At 35.8% G+C, this 16,740-nt stretch overlaps 1 protein-coding gene across 2 annotated transcripts in view; it reads left to right on the top strand.

Moving 5' to 3' along the window:
• PTPRO (protein tyrosine phosphatase, receptor type, O) overlaps positions 1–16,740 on the top strand; it is a 345,855-nt gene that overhangs the window by 250,460 nt on the left and 78,655 nt on the right. For both annotated transcript variants that reach the window (XM_006866027.1, XM_006866028.1), the window contains exons 8-12: positions 2,319–2,439; positions 2,785–2,978; positions 3,960–4,071; positions 9,096–9,247; positions 10,914–11,034. In XM_006866027.1, the coding sequence (XP_006866089.1) occupies positions 2,319–2,439; positions 2,785–2,978; positions 3,960–4,071; positions 9,096–9,247; positions 10,914–11,034 (700 nt within the window). The remainder of the gene's footprint in view (positions 1–2,318; positions 2,440–2,784; positions 2,979–3,959; positions 4,072–9,095; positions 9,248–10,913; positions 11,035–16,740) is intronic.

Here is a 16,740-nt window from a genome sequence, read left to right as displayed (position 1 = left end):
CTAGGATATCAATGTTTATGCACTCTATTTCATTTTTGACAATTTCCAATTCTCCTAGACTCATACTTCATGCATTCCATGTTGCAATTATTAATGGATGATTACAGCTATTTCTCTTCATTCTGAGTTGTGCCCCATCAGCAAATTAAGGTCCCAACACTTTATTCCATTTGCATCATCACAGTCAACTCTGCTTTGAGATCTTCCTCAGTCATAATTTGAGTGGCTTCCAACCTAAGGGGTTCATCTTCTGGTACTATATATGACAATATTCTGATGTTCTTCATCATGTTTCAATATTCAATATTCTGATGCTATCTGACAGTGTTCCACTGCTATTCATAAGGCTTTAGGTTTGGGGTTTTTTTCTCTTTTTCATAAGGTTTTCAGTGACTAAATATTCAGAAGTAGTCCATCTCTCCTTCTTCCTAGTCTGTCTTTGTCTGGAAGCTCAGCTGAAACCTATTCACCATGAGCACTCCTGCTGGTATTTAAAATAGCCATGGTATAGTTTCAGACTCACAGCAACAGGCAAACCACCACAGTACAACAAATGAACAGATGAGTGGTGGAACCATATGATTATCTGATTCAAAATGTGCAATACCTATCCATATTAATTCAATAATGCCTAGGATATTGATTTTATGTGTTTCATTTCATTTTTGACAACTTCCGATTTTACTAGTTTCATACTTCCTACATTCCATGTTCTGATGATAGATGGATTTTTGTAGCTGTTTCTCCCCATTTTGATTAGTGCTGTATTAGCAAATGAAGGTACTGAAATCTTTGATCCATTCACATCATTATGTTCAACTCTGGATTCCTGGTGTGATGCTGTAGAATGAGCACTGGACTGCTGACCATAAGGTCAGAGGTTTAAACTCACCAGCCGCTCCTAAAACCTTGTACAAAGGAGCTATGAGTCAGACCGACTAGACTGCACTCATCATCAACAACTATGTAGTCAACTCTACTATAAAGAAGCAACTCTTCTCCAGTTGTATTTTGAGTGACTTCCAACATGAGTGGCTCATCTTCCTGTCAATTGTAAGCATGCACACTAGGGACACATAGTACAACAAACTGACAGATGAATGGTGGGTAAGATATATTTATTATTATTATCTGTATTTTAGAAATGGGTGTGTGGTAGCTGCATACAATAATCACTGAATTGAGAACCCCAAGATCCATGGTTCAAGTCTGTCAGCCACTCTGAGGAAGAAAGATATGACTGTCTGCTTCCGAAAAGATTTAAAACCCCCTATGCAGTGTCTCTATGAGTTGGAATCAACTCAAAGTCATTTAACAACAACAACAGCAAAAACAATATTTTAGAAATAAGGAAACAAGTTAAACTATGATAAATAAATTGTCACAACTTTTAAGAGGCAAAGTCAGGATTTGATCTCAAGCCGTGTAAATAGAGAATCTGTGTTCTTAAGCACTAGATAAGATTGCCTTAAGTATTAGAGACACTAAAAGTCAAAGATGAACACCTCTTAACCTATTACTTATCAATCCTTGTGCATGCCAACATTTGCTTTTAATATATATTTTTTATTCATCTATCTGTTCTCACCATTCTTCTCTATATGGTCATTGTTTCATAACCTCTTAAAAATAATAATAATAATAAAGAATAGAAGAGTGAAGTTGACTTCATTTAACTGAAAAAAGAAATGGTCTTGGTAGCATTCTTTTATAAGGTCTACAACAACCTTTCAAAGTACTTTACCTCTGTGCTTCAATGTCTAGCCTCAGACTTGATCGTTATCTGGACTAGGAGTCAAAACACGAGACTTCTAGTCCCACTGCTGAATTGAAACATGTGACCTCGTCTATTCTCTGGCTTAACTTTCCAGATCTATTCAAGGAGAGACTTTGACTAAATCATCTCTGAGGTCATTTCTATCTCAGTAACTAGAGATCATTTGCCTCTAAGTGATGAGAGACTACAGACACTTCTGCACTGATCTTTGTATTTAATCAGCTGACACTATGATTTAAGATGTCAGAGTATCTTTATGCTAGTGCTGATTTGATTATGGTTAGAGGCTGATGTGTCCCTCGTGTGCATGCTTACAATTGACATTGATGGGTATAAAGCAGTTCAGGAGACTTATTAAATCCAGTCATAGAATTTCAATGCACTTGATTCCCTGCAGTATTCACATAAACTATAATTCATTCTAATTTTGAGATCTGACCTTCCCTGGGATTCTTAAAGATCTACTCTCTGAACCTATTTTAGCCTGTGTCACTTCTGTGAGCCTAGTTCTAAATAAATCTTGTTGGATATTTGGTTTAAGGTGAACTCAAGCAAACCTATTATTGAAAATCTGGTTCCTGGTGCCCAGTACCAGGTTGTGATATACCTAAGAAAAGGCCCGTTGATTGGACCACCTTCAGATCCTGTGACATTTGCTATTGGTAAGTTTCTAACCACAAGTAAAATAACTTATCTTTATCAGTTTATCAGCTGAAGGAGTGAGATTTTCAAGGCCAGATCATCATGATCACATGTGGGAGACCCATACTAGTCACCCAGTATTCTCCTTCAGAGTCATAAATGACTAGAATTGTGTAGATAGAATCAAGCATCCTTAACATCTCTTTATTCCTCAAGGGAAAAAAATCAGAGGCAAATATGTTTAGTTTAGTTTTCAGTGCTAACATCAAAAAGTGAAATCCCTAGTTATTAAGTAGAAGTCTGAAATCATTACTAAGACATTAAACATTCCTTCTTAGATTTATTTTTCCCCTTTCTCCCTTCAGTTCCCACCGGAATAAAGGATTTAATGCTCTATCCCTTGGGCCCTACAGCAGTGGTTCTGAGCTGGAACAGACCTTACATAGGAGTGTTCAGAAAATATGTAGTTGAAATGTTTTATTTCAACCCTGCGACAATGACTTCGGAGTGGACAACCTACTATGAAATAGCAGCGACTGTCTCCTTAACTGCATCAGTGGTAATTGTCCCTTAACCAGATGCCACACTTTGCTATGTGAACAGATGTGCCTTTATGTAGTAAATGTGTTGAGGGTAAAATGTTTTTTTAAACCTAACTGTGAATTAGATCATTTTGTAAATGCACATAGGTAGCTTGCTATTTTCAAGGATTTAAGTGGGTTTTGTTCTCAGGCTTTGCTTATCTTTTGAAAAAAATAAATGTGTGAGAGTAGCTGTAGCCCCTAATTGAGTTTATTTGTTAATCCATATTTTTTGCCAGTGAATTTGCTTAAAGAAGAGTACAGTTATCAAGTGCTTGTTTCTCTCCTGTGGAGGAAACATGAGTTAACATTCCATAATTAATTGACAATTCCTAATTCCCTTGATGACTATTCTTAACATCTACAAATCAATTAAATACCTATAACACCAGGTCATTGTAAGATGGTTTTGAAGAGAAGAGGTAATGATTGCTCTTCTTAAGACTAGATTAATTTGTAAAGTACAGGCTACCCATAGCACATGCATAAAGTACACAATTGCTCTGTGCTTGGTTGACGTCTCTGATCATTGCCACCCAACAAGAATTCTGCTTCTGGTCCCAGTCGGAAGAATACAGAGTGGTGAGAGGTCATTTGTGCTATAAACAGGGGCAGGTCTACCTATAGCCACTTACAAATAAGTACCACTTAACCTGTATAATATACCTAAGAAATTGCAAAATGAAACTAATATTGGAAATATTTAACCTTGTTCCTTTGAATTGCCTTTAAAAATACACCTAATGTTTTTAGTATTTCATTTTATTTATGTCTCAGTTTACTACTGAAAGAACTTTTTACTGCATAAAACTTGAGAAGTGCATAAAGGCACAGAATAAAAAATTAAAATTGCTTATTAATTTTTCATGACCTAAGAAATATAATGTTATCCTACCCCACCCCCCAGTGCAACATTTTCTCCTTCAGTCTTTTGTCTTCTTGCTTTCTTTCTCATTCAGAGAATAGCTAATCTGCTGCCAGCCTGGTACTACAACTTCCGTGTTACCATGGTGACATGGGGAGACCCAGAGTTGAGCTGTTGCGACAGTTCCACCATAAGCTTTATAACAGGTGAGTAGTACATGGCAGGCATTTCCAGGAAAAGGGAATATTGTTTTGAGGAGGTGCTAAGGGGACCCATCTGTGGAATGTGTCAGCTATTGAATGAAGCTTAATCACCCAGCATTACTTGAGCACTAACTTCATGGAAAGTAACAAGATTGAGTCTGATTATTCATTATGTATTTAGATGATAGTCTTTAAAAATGGAAGTTGTTTGTTTTTTGGTTTTTTTTGCTGTGCTACTGCCCTTGACTTACTTTTATTCTGAGTTACTGTCCTTGACTCATGTCCCATGTTTGGAATCGATTAGAATAGAGATGTAGCTGGCAGAGCCTTCAGCTTCGGACTGCACATTCAATTGATTTTACCCATTTGATGATTATATTTGTCAGAGTGTCTCCATTTCCTTATTAATTATGTCATTTTTAAAGTCATAGACTGACTGCAGTATTGACAAGTGCAGAGTTTAGAGCAGGCTTAATAGACAGAACTGCCTAGATTCGGGCTGCATAGCACATGAAAACTTGAGCAAGTGTACTTTCCTAAGCCTCATTTTGTTAATGTGTAAGATGAGGATGATAACCATATCTATTATTATTACCTGATACCTAATCTCTATTGTTGCTTCACAGTTAAATAAGCTTATTAGAAAAAACATGTGGCACAGTGTTTAAATGCCCAATATGCGTTAGTTTTAGAGCCCTGGGGCTTTAAACTGTACAATTGCAACAACAATAGTCAGAGAATATGATGAAGGGAGGGGATTCTTAAAAAAACAACAATGCAAAAAACAATCTTTGTCTGAACTAAGATTTTTCAAGAGCCTTTGACTGGACTGCAAGACTATAGTTAAAGAGTTTTCTGAGAAAAGAAAGGGAAAAATATTGTTTAAATGAATAATTTATATAAAATATTTTCCTCACTGAACATCAAGTTTACTCAGTTGAAATTATCCATGGAAAAATCTGGAAAGATATTAATAATATGTGACTTCTTAATCAACTTACATATTATCTTATTTAGCTAGCACTGCTATAACAGAAATACCACAAGTGGGTAGCTTTAACAACCAGAAATTTATTCTCTCACAGTTTGGGAGGCTAGAAGTCCAAATTCAGTGTGTCAACCATGGGGAAAATCCTCATCTCCTTTCAGCTTCTGTAGGCCCAGCACTCCTCAGAGATGTACCTGTGTCTTGGCATTAACCTTTCACTGTATCTGGGAGCATCATAGTACAGGGTCTCCTGAGCCAAAGGATGCACTCCACTTTTAGCTCTTCTATCTTGGTGGTAGTAGATCCCTCTGAACTTTGCTCACTTCTCTATCCTTTTATATCAGAAATGAAATTGATTCAAGATATAGTCTAATCCTGTAGATCGCATCTGTCCTCATTAACATACACATGAGTCTTTAAAACACATAGGATAATGATATCAGTTCATAACTGATCACATTAGATCACATCATCAGAGTGATTACATCATATTAGAGCTCATCATGGAGGCGATAACTATGTCTTAGTTGTTAAATAACTAAGAATTCTGGCCAAGCCAAGTTGACATAAAACTTTAACTATTACACATATGTCATTTTTCTTGACTAGTCAATGTTTGGTGGTGGTTATATGCCGTGGAGTCGGTTCAAACTCATAGCGACCTGTACAGGGTTTCCGAGGCTGTAAATCTATATGGGAGCAGAAAGCCTCAAATTTCTCCTGCAGAACAGCTGGTAGTTTCAAACTGCTGACCTTGTGGTTCACAGCCCAATTCATAACCACTACACTACCAGAGCTCCTAGTCAATGTTTAGAGCCCTCTTTAATCTAACCCATTGCCATCAAGTTAATTCTAAATCATACAACTTTGTAGGACAGTCTCATAGGGTTTTCAAGGCTAGCCACAAGGTTTGCAGTTCAAACTCACTAGCTGCTTCTTGGAAACCCTATAAAGACTACCTCATCTTTCTGCTGTGGAACTTCTATGGTGGGTTTCAACAGCTGCCCTTTCTGTTAGCAGCCCAGTGCTTACCCTACTGAAGCAACAGAGCTCTTTCTCTTGAATCTAGGTGTTAATAATAATACTGTCATCATTGTTGTTAAGTGCCACAAAGTTAGTTTCACTCATATCAAGCCTGTATAGCATTTCCGAGGCTTTAAATCCTTTTGCAGGAGACTTTTCTCCTGTAGAGTGTCTGGTGGGCTTGAACCACCAACCTTGTGGTTCACATGTTTATCCTATAATTCATTAATCATTAAAAAGTTAAAATAATGCCAAAAAAGACATTACACCAATTATGTATAAAGCACTGTTAAGCTCCTCACAATATTCATAATTGGAGTCCTGGTATGATGCTGTAGGATAAGCACAGGCCTGCTAACCACAAGGTCAGCAGTTCAAACCCACCAGCTACTCCTTGGAAACCCTACACAGGATTATCATGAGTTGAAACTGATTTGACGGCCCTGAACAACAACAGCAATATCACTAATTCTTTGAGAATTTTTTTTTGACCATGAAATTAATCTACAATCTTATTTAAGCATATTGGCACAGTCTCAACTCCCACATCTATAAAATGGGTACAATAATACTTCACAGTATCATGTGAAAATGAAATTATGTAAGTAACTAGTAAAATATATGTAGTAGTTGATTTTTATTTTATATATATACATAGTGTGTTTTTTAACCTAGATTAAATTCTAGTTTTTTGGTTTCTTTCTTTCTTCCTTCATTTCATCCTAAAAGCAAATAAGGATTAATTTTCCAATTTTATAATTTGCTTTCCTATACCTTGAATTTTAATCTGAACTGCTAAATTGGGTGGGAGAAAAGGAAATAAAGATAAAATATTTTAATTACTTTTGATTCAGAAGGATTCCTCTTTGATAGGGACTTTGTAAATCAAATTTGTAGTGATTATGCTAATGTACCAAAAATGATTAATAAACAAATGGTGACATCTTGTGGCCTTTCAATACCATGTTGGATTTTAAAGCAACAACATGAAGTATGAAAATCTGAAGACCTAGTCCCTGTATGTCAGCATCTTTAAAAATATTTCTTCTCATTAGAATTAGAAAATGGAAGAATTCTCATTAGAATTAGAAAATGGAAAAAATGGCATTTGAGAGGGGGGGAAAAAAGTACATATATATGTGACTCCATAGCACATAACAACAACAACATATATGTGGTGGTGGGCTGGTGCCCTGAGTCATTTCTGAAACCCTGCATAGGATTTTCAAGGCTGTAAATCTTTACGGGAGCAGAAAGCCTCTTCTTTCTCCCACGGAACAGCTGGTAGTTTCAAACTGCTGACCTTGAGGTTAGCAGTCTAACTCGTAACCACTACACTACCAGAGCTCCTTACAAATATATGTACACATTGTATATGGTAAATGGGATAAAGACACCAAGGTTATTTTACTTTGTTGGAATATTCTGAAATATGATATGGGTTTCTATAACTTGCTGGATCTATTTATATTTCAAGATTTTGTGAAACACTATAAATGTTATTCCTACTTTACATAGACCAAAAATGTATTTTTTACTGTATGATTTTGCAGTTCTCTCCATTAAATAAATTTCCTTGAAATTATAGGTTGCTATACATATTTGTTACGAATATCAACAGCATATTGAAGAAGATATTTGTTGTAATTTATAGAAATTTTCTTCCAAATATTACTTTGTGCTGTATCTCAGAATAGAAAACATGCTTGTTTTGAAATCAACGTGTCATTATTGTTGGATTCCATCAAGTAGGTTCTGACTCATAGTGACCTTATTTACAACAGAATAAAACACTGCCTGGTCCTACACCATCTTCACAATCTTCTCACTGTCTTCGCAAGCCCATTGTTACAGACACTGAACCTCTCCATGTCATTAAGGGTCTTCCTTTTTTTTTCGTTGACGCTCTACTTTACCAAGCATGATGTCCTTCTCTAGGGACTGGTCTCTCCTGATAACAAGTCCAAGTATATGAGATGACATCTTGCCATGCCATCCTTGTGTCTAAGGAACATTCAGGCTGTATTTCTTCCAAGTCAGACTTGTTTGTTCTAGTCGTCCATGGTATTTTCAACATTTTTCACTAGTATCATAATTCAAATGTATCAATTTTCTTTGGTCTTCTGTATTCATTGTCTAGGTTTCATATACATATGAGGTGATTGATTATAGCAGTCTAAATTCAACTAAGCATTTGTTTCTTAAAACTTTCAAAATTATAGTCATTTACAAATATAACTGAAGTATTCTTTCAGAGCTCATATTTTATTGAGTATGGTGAATTCTCCTCCCAAATTATGAAACATTTAAAATTTGAGTATATAATAATATAAGTAAAATAAATAAACTCAATGAGATGTTAGAGATCATTTAACTGTGTGTCATGATTCTTTAAAAGTGCTCTTTCTTCCTTCTCCTTCTACTTGCCTCAGCAACATTTAGTCAGAGACTACCTTTTGAAAAGCATTTTGCTAAGCATTGTCAACGATAAATGCCTTTTTATTTATGGTAATAACATTTCCCTTCTATCCTATGAATGGTGACTTCATCGTTCTACCCTTCTATACTGTGTCCTTTATTTCCATAAACTTTTTCACTGAACTTCAATGAAAGATATTTACTTGTTTAGGACCTTAAGTCTTCCAATACCATTTAAATTATAACTACATCAGTGCCTATAATATTAATCAATGCAACAAGTATTTCAAAACAAGCAAACATTTTAAGAATCTTATAATGATGAGATTTGTATAAAAGTTCTTCTTATCTCTAGGTACAGATGGATCAGATTGTCTTGTGTCTGTGCTATAAAAGGTTGGGTCCCATGAAACAGGTGCCCACCCTATACCACTAACCTTCACTAAGTTACTGAGAGGTTATGGAGGCCCCTGAATCATCATGTGAATGTGAATTTTAATCCTTTCAATTAACCTATATGTGGGATTTATGCTTTATTGATAAGTATTTGAATTCTTTGTCAGATGTACTAAATTGTGCCTCTTTGCTCCCTTTGTAGCCCCAGTGGCTCCAGAAATCACTTCCGTGGAATATTTTAACAGTCTGTTATATATCAGTTGGACATATGGGGATGACACAACTGATCTCTCCCATTCTAGAATGCTACACTGGATGGTTGTTGCAGAAGGAAGGAAGAAAATTAAAAAGAGTGTATGTTCCTTTAAATCCCCATATTGGGCATCTGTATTCATTTTCAGTTGCTGCTGTAACAAATTGCCACAAACTAGATGGCTTCAAATAACAGAAATGAATTCTCTCACAATTCTAGGGTATCAACAAGGTCATGGCCTCTCAGAGACTCTAGGAGAGAATTTATTCTTTACCTCTTTCAGGAATTCCTTGGCATGTAGCCTTGTCACTCTAATCTTTGCTTTCCTTTTCACACTGTCATCTGTGTGTCTCTTACAAGGACACTTCTCATTGGATTCAGGGCCAATTAGATAATCCAAGATGAGTACTTTAACTTTATTACATACGAATAGATCCTTTTTTCCAAATAGCTTCATATTTCATATTCACCTGTTTCAAGGATTAGGACATAGACATATCTTTTATGGGGTCCCCATCCAGAGACAAATTCATCTTTCTTTGTCTGGACAAAGAAAAAAGATCAGGCTAATTTTGAAAACTATTACTTAAACATTTATTGACACACTGAACAAAAGTGTGTGTGCCAGGTAGTATTGTTTTAGGCTCTAGAGATAGAACAATGAGCAAAAATTAAATTCTTCCTCTAGTGGAGCTTACCTTTTAATCTTCAATAGTTTGCTTTGAGAGTTATAATTTTTTATTTTATTCAGACTTAAAACTATGATTTGAACTTTTTTGCATGATATCAAACATTTTCAAGGAAACAATATATTTTATTATTTTCCCCACATATCACCAATACCTGAATATTGAATTCATTGAAAATATAAGGGGGCTTTAAAAAGTTCTTGGAAAAATTCTAGTGCATTTTAATTACATTTCCTACAAAACTTTTAAAGCCATCTTGGACTTCTTTTTTTCTCCTGCTTTGTTGAACTGTGAAGTACTGCAACCTAGCATGCAGTCTAAACTATTGTAATAATTTTTTTAAAAACACAAAAAAGATAAAATAATGACTCAAAAAAGACAGAAGTTTATGTCTCTTCTTATGATGACCAAGAATTGACAGAGCACCTCTGCCCTAAGGGTTTATCTGAGAATCTTTCTATCTTGTTGCTCTACCTGCCACCATTGTAGTCCTCACTTGCACCAATGAGCTTTCAGCATCATCATATTCATATTCCAGGCTGCAGAAAAGGGAAAAAGAAAGAAATAGAGGCCTACCATTACAATAAGTGAACTGAACAATAAGTTGCCTGTGTGATTTCTACTCAAATTTCATTGGTCAAAATTACTCACATGGTTCCATTAGTTGTGTGGGAGGCTGGGAAATATAGTCCTTAGGAAGCCATGTGTCTATAATCATAGATAGGCTTAATTCTAAGTTTCTCATTTACTACTGAGCAATGTAAATGTCAGTGGTACCCAGCTTTAAGTAAGAGAAAAAAATAGAGTAATACATATTCTATCTGAATTAATAATTAATAATTACTAGCAAAATTATTCTATCTGAAATTAACTATATATTTTTAGGTCTACCCTGCACTTGGCATAGTTTAAGAATTTATATAATGTATGGAGACAATAATGTACCAAGGGATTGTAATTAATTACAGAGTGCGTCACAGAATAGAGAGGAAAAGATGACTATAAGCTTGTAGTTTGGGGTAGCATGCTAGTTCAAGTTCATTAGAGGTTTAAGCCCTCAATTTTGACAATCTTACAGGTAACGCGAAATGTCATGACTGCAATTCTCAGCTTGCCTGCAGGAGACATCTACAACCTCTCTGTAACTGCTTGTACTGAAAGAGGAAGTAATACATCCACGCTCCACCTTGTCAAGCTAGGTAAGAAGTGTGAGTATGTGAATGAAAATAATCCTGCTGTGAGAACTAGGCTCTACATATGATTTAGTGTGGGATTTTCAATTCAGCAAAATAATAATAGAATATGGCTAACTCCTTTTTCATAAGTAGGAAATAGACATTTGTATTACAAAAAGGTACCTTCAGCTTAGTATGTGTTGCCATGAATGGAATAGATACTGTGCTGAAGACAAGCTTAGTCACTATTCTTGGTAAAGTTAGAAGAAATAAGGAATCTGAGGATTTCAGAGATGGGAGGACCTTAGAGATTATCCAGTGCAGTCTTCTGAAACCAATCAGGCAACATTTCCTTTGCATACAAGTATTGCATAATGCCCTGTTTAATTTCTTAAATTGAAATTTATAGACAAAATAACCCATATATGACAACTGTATATGAAGGCTGATAAAGGATCATCACCAGTTGGTGTAAAAAATATTTCAACTCATGGCAACCTCATGTGTGTCATAATAGAACTGTGCTCCATAGGGTTTTTAATGACTGATTTTTTCTGAAGTCGCGAACAGGCCCTTTTTAATATGCAGTCAAGCATATTATTAGCCACTTAAGTAACCATGAGCTGCATTGTTGTTTATGATGTAGTTTTAGGAAACTAGAAATTCTCTAGTAAATAAAACAGTTTTTCCTCAATTTATCCATTAGTCAGATTTCTTTATAATTCAATGAATAATACATCGAGTCTCAATTTTTTTCTCTTCCGTATTTACCAGTGATTCATTGCTATGGCAAAAAACTACATTCTTGCATTAACATCTTTTAAAATCAAATACAAGTAGTTGGAAATACACGATGTATTGAATAAACACTAGGGGCAGAAAAAGTACAATATTCAGTAATATGAAAATAATTTTAATTGTTATTAAGAATCCCTTCCTATGACATCTTTCTTCTAAATTATATTGTTTGACTTTTTTGAAAAGCTGTCAGTATTATTACATGGCAAAGCATGGTAAGTTTATTCTGGTGTAACATTTGAATGTCTTATGGGATATGGGATACTTCTCTTGATTATTGAATAACATCTAGCATTTTTGAGTCCTCACCACAGAAGTCTTAAATTCTTCCACTGGGATTTCTGAAAACATTCCTACAAATTTCCTCACGGGAGCGGTACTGCTCCTATTAAGAATCATTGGACCTGTTTATCTACCAAGCATCACAGGAGAGCTGCTCATTTTCTTTAGCACACTATACTCACCGGGATAGTGGAGGGTTCAAAACTGTTTGTGGAAAAAGTCCATTAGTTTTTCCTTCCATTTTCCGTAAACTTTTTGCATTTCCATATATTCTAAGAAAATGGAGATCACCAGCTTCCAACACTGCATAATCTGTATCCTTTCTGGGATGGTGGTGTACCGTGGAGTCGGTTACGACTCAATAGCGACCCTGTACAGGGTTTCCAAGTCTGTAAATCTTTATGGGAGTAGAACGCCTCATCTTTCTCCTGTGGAACAGCTGGTAATGTCAAACTGCTGACCTTAAGGTTCGCAGCCCAATTCGTAACCGCTATGCTACCAGAAAGATGAGGCTTTCTGCTCCCATAAAGATTTGCAGCCTCGGAAACCTTGTACAGGGTTGCTATGGGTCGGAACCGACTCAACGGCACTTAACAACAACAACAAAAACGCTACCAGAGCTCCTTGTGTATCCCTTCTAGTGCGGGGGGGGGGGGGGGGGGGGGGGGGAGCAGGGGAAAGTTATTTATTCCAACCTTTATCTCTAGTTTTGTCCTTTGTGGATATAAAAATCAGTTCAAAACTAATTTCCAGGTAATTGGAATTACTTGAAAATTCTGCACATGTTCTCCATGACATGTCTTTCCTTTCCAAAGCCTTTTTATTACAGATAGCTTTCAATGTTTTCCAGGTCCTTCCTGCTATCCTCAACTCATTTGATTTTTCAGTCTTCCTTAAAATGCAGGTTCAGAGGTGGTCGGATCAAAGTAGCATTCATACTTCACTGAGTTTTTATGTGACATAAGGATCAGCTATGGAGCCTCAGTAATGTGGATTAAAGGCATGAACTAGTACAATGATATCTATGAAGGAAAATGAATAAAAACCATGATAGCTTCCCACACGTATCATCAGTTTTGTACCTCATGTCTCCCTGTCAATAGGCAATACCATCCAAATCAGCCTAGAAAGTTCCTTTTAACTATTTAAGAAGGAAAGGCAAGTTCTGATAGAAACAATTTCTGGTGAATTACAGCCTGTAGAATCAATAAGTTTTTCTTTATTTGTATGTTAATATCAGTTCGCTTATGCTTCTATATTTATCCTCACTGAAAACAAGTCAGCCTGAATACAAGGTGCTTCTCCTTGACCTTTTTCTTTTTTTTCCTGAAAGTGAAATAACATTACTTTTTAGCCTTTTGTCAGACTGCCCATTTTCTATTGCATTGCTCATGCTTTTGTGTTATAAACTCTTTCAATTTTCTATAACATAATACCTTGCCTACTATAGGTGTTTAGTAAATATTTGTTGATTTGAGTTGAAATCACAGACCTCAAAGTTAAAAATAGTTTTCCAGTTAATATTTAATCAAAACAACTGTCATCTTTCATAGAACTGACATTGCATTTTACCTTGGTAGTAATAACTGAATTGCAATTAGTTTTTGGTTTTCACAGAACTTTCATTCTAGTCATTTTATGTTTCGTCATGGAATTCATTGGATACACAAAGAGGTTATATTAATCGTATTTTACAAATAAATACAATTTGGCACACCAATTTCCAGAACTTGGTCAAATCAGAATGTCTTTGCTAAAGGTAGATCTAAAACTTGTTAGATTAACCCCGAGTTCAGTTTTTAACTTCTGTGAAAAGGGACCCTTTACAATGATTCTAGTTGCGCTCATGGAGAGCAGGATCTACATTTATGGGAAGAAATCAAACTACCAATGTTGTTGTTATTGTTGTTGTTATGTGTCGTGGAGTCAGTTCCAATTCATAGTGACCCTGTACAGGGTTTCCGAGGCTATAAATCTTTATGGGAGCAGAATGCCTCATCTTTCTCCTGCGAACAGCTGGTAGTTTCGAACTGCTGACCTTGTGGTTTGCAGCCCAATTCCTAACCACTATGCTCCAGACTACCAATAGACCCAGAATAATGTAAAATAATCTAAGCTGACATATGCATAGGTATGGAGCCTTCAAAACAGTTGCCAAGAATTTTCAATTGTAATATCATCAATTAAAACATACACAAAGACATGTACCAATAGTGATGCTGTGTGTAGGGCATGGAGCCAACCATTCCATTAAGAATTTTAAGTTCCCAGTTATCTCATGGCATTGTGGTGATATGTGATCACAGTTCCCTTTGGAAATCAATAGAAATGTCAATGAAATCTACATTAAAATATACTATTCTACCAGAGCTCTTTATTCTACTAATCATGTTTTCTAATCTCGGTGAATCTGTCTGGGGCTCTATCTAGGTCTACTTTGTGAGGAGTTGGTAAGTCTACATTGAAGAATACAGTTTTCCAAACCAAAAGAAGGCAAAGAAATAGGAATGAGAAGTGTTTGGACATATCAAAATATTGCTGTACGGTAATAGAATATCCATTCATTCATTTAACAAATATATGCTGAGAACCTTCCAGATGCCAGACTACTTGCAGTAAGAAACAAAAAAAGACTGATTTCCTATGCACAAGGAGCTTCTAATCTAGTGAAGGGGGACAGATGGAGGAAAAAAACAAAAGGTACGGCTCACATAATAGTAGTACTGTATACAGCACCAGAGCATGGTGACCTGAAGAGTGAGTATGTGGTAAAGGTCCTCCTTGAGGTTGTGACAGATGCTGAAATCTGAATAATAAAAAGGGTCAGCCACCAAAAGGGTGGGAAATTCATAAAATGCAAAGGGAATTTAGCAGAGGTTGTAGGATTTTTAAGGCATGGAGTTGAGGTTTTGTTTTGGATGCAATGAGAAGCCATTTAGAGAACTAAAAATAAATCATGTGATTTACATTTAAAACATCCCCTCTGGTTGCTCAAGAGAGAAAGGATTGTTGGGTCAACAGTAAAAGTTTGAGGAGCAATTCAAATAAATGTCAGGAAAAAATTATTGTAATTTAGATGAAAGTGGTAGCAGTCGAGCAGGAGAAAAGGCGAACAGAAGTCAGGAGCTTATTTGCAGGATGTAGGGTGTGGAGATGTGTTCTTAGGACTTCCTGGTGGTTTAAAAATAGGAAGTAAAAGAAAGGAAACTTAAGAATGACTTTTTGGCTATGCTTTTGAGCAGTAAGGTACAATTCACTGAAATAGAAAAGACAAGAAACATTAGAGGGTAAGTAAATACATGACAATCAAGAATTCTTCCTTGGACACAGAAATGCTGTAACTACTATAGGACACCTCAATGCAGATGTCAAGTAAAGAGATGTGTGTCTGGAAATCAGGAAAGAATTTTGAGCTGGAAATATTGCATTTGGATGAGATCACTAAGGAGTAAGAGCAAATGAGGTGAGGGGATGGGTTGAGGACAAATGCTGGATTCAGCTCAGAGGAAGCACTTTAACCTTAAAAGAGTAAGCAGAGGAGATCAAGAGAGGCTGGGAAGAAACAGCCAGTGGAATAAAAGAAAACCAAAACAGAATGTGCAGACTACCATTGTTAAAATTCTGTTTTATCCAGACCATAGGCATGTTCTGGTAGGATCAAGATAAAGAATCATATAATTTCAGTACTAGGAGAGATTTTGGAAAAAAATTAGTGCAATATCCTTATTTATGTAAACTAGAGCCTAGAAAAAGTTGACTCACTTTGCAAATTGTTGGGCCTGAGACTAGAAACAGTGGTCCAGTAATTTATCTTCTGCTAATGTTTTCTGGTTTTGGTATATATTTTTTGCTAAAAACTTCATTTTTCTATTAACACATTTAACAGATCAGGGAGGAGCCACACACCCTTTCAGTTGAGTTTCACTTCCTTTTTTGGAATTTAGTATTAATGCCACTGGCCTGTCTTCCTCTCAGCCATAAAAACTTTTATATAGATTAGAAACTTACAAAATTTAATCTTTAGACAAGAATCAATGTTAGTAATTTGGGGACTAGTAGAGTCTGTTCTCTCAATATATCAAATAATTACAAAAAAAATTGTATACATGGTGAAATGACAATTTCTGACTTTATAGAAAGAAGTACAGCCATTATGTCGTGTTGCTTTCTGTAATCTCATTCATAAGTGGGAACATTTTGTTTATGCTTATGTGGAAGCCAAGGAGCTTAGAGTTTTGGAACTAGTTGCTTGGATATGCATATACAGTCTGTAATTTTGGTAAGAAGTCTATGAGTCACAGCACGATGAAGTCTAAAGTACCTCTCCTGTACGCTTGTCTTGAGTCCTCATTACTCCTTCAGTACGAGGAAATCTGAGTAAATTGTGTCAATGTAACTCCAAAAGAAAGAAAGAAAGATGAATGGGGGGAAGACGGAGGAAGAGAGCAAAGTATGCACATCCATGCTACAGATATATGTGTGTATTCATCATGGATATATACTGCCAACCAGAAAGAAATAAGCTGATAAAATGATTATTTTCAATTCATAACATCTATCAATAAATATTTGTTTAGTATTTATTATGTGTCACACACCATTTTAGGAGGGGAGGATATAGCAATGAACAGGTTGACAAAAAATGTCTAC

The sequence above is a fragment of the Chrysochloris asiatica genome, unplaced genomic scaffold (genome assembly GCF_000296735.1).
Source record: "Chrysochloris asiatica unplaced genomic scaffold, ChrAsi1.0 scaffold00086, whole genome shotgun sequence".
Lineage (NCBI taxonomy): Eukaryota > Metazoa > Chordata > Mammalia > Afrosoricida > Chrysochloridae > Chrysochloris > Chrysochloris asiatica.
The sequence above is the reverse complement of the archived record's forward strand: the minus strand, read 5'-3'. Positions and strand labels throughout refer to the sequence as shown.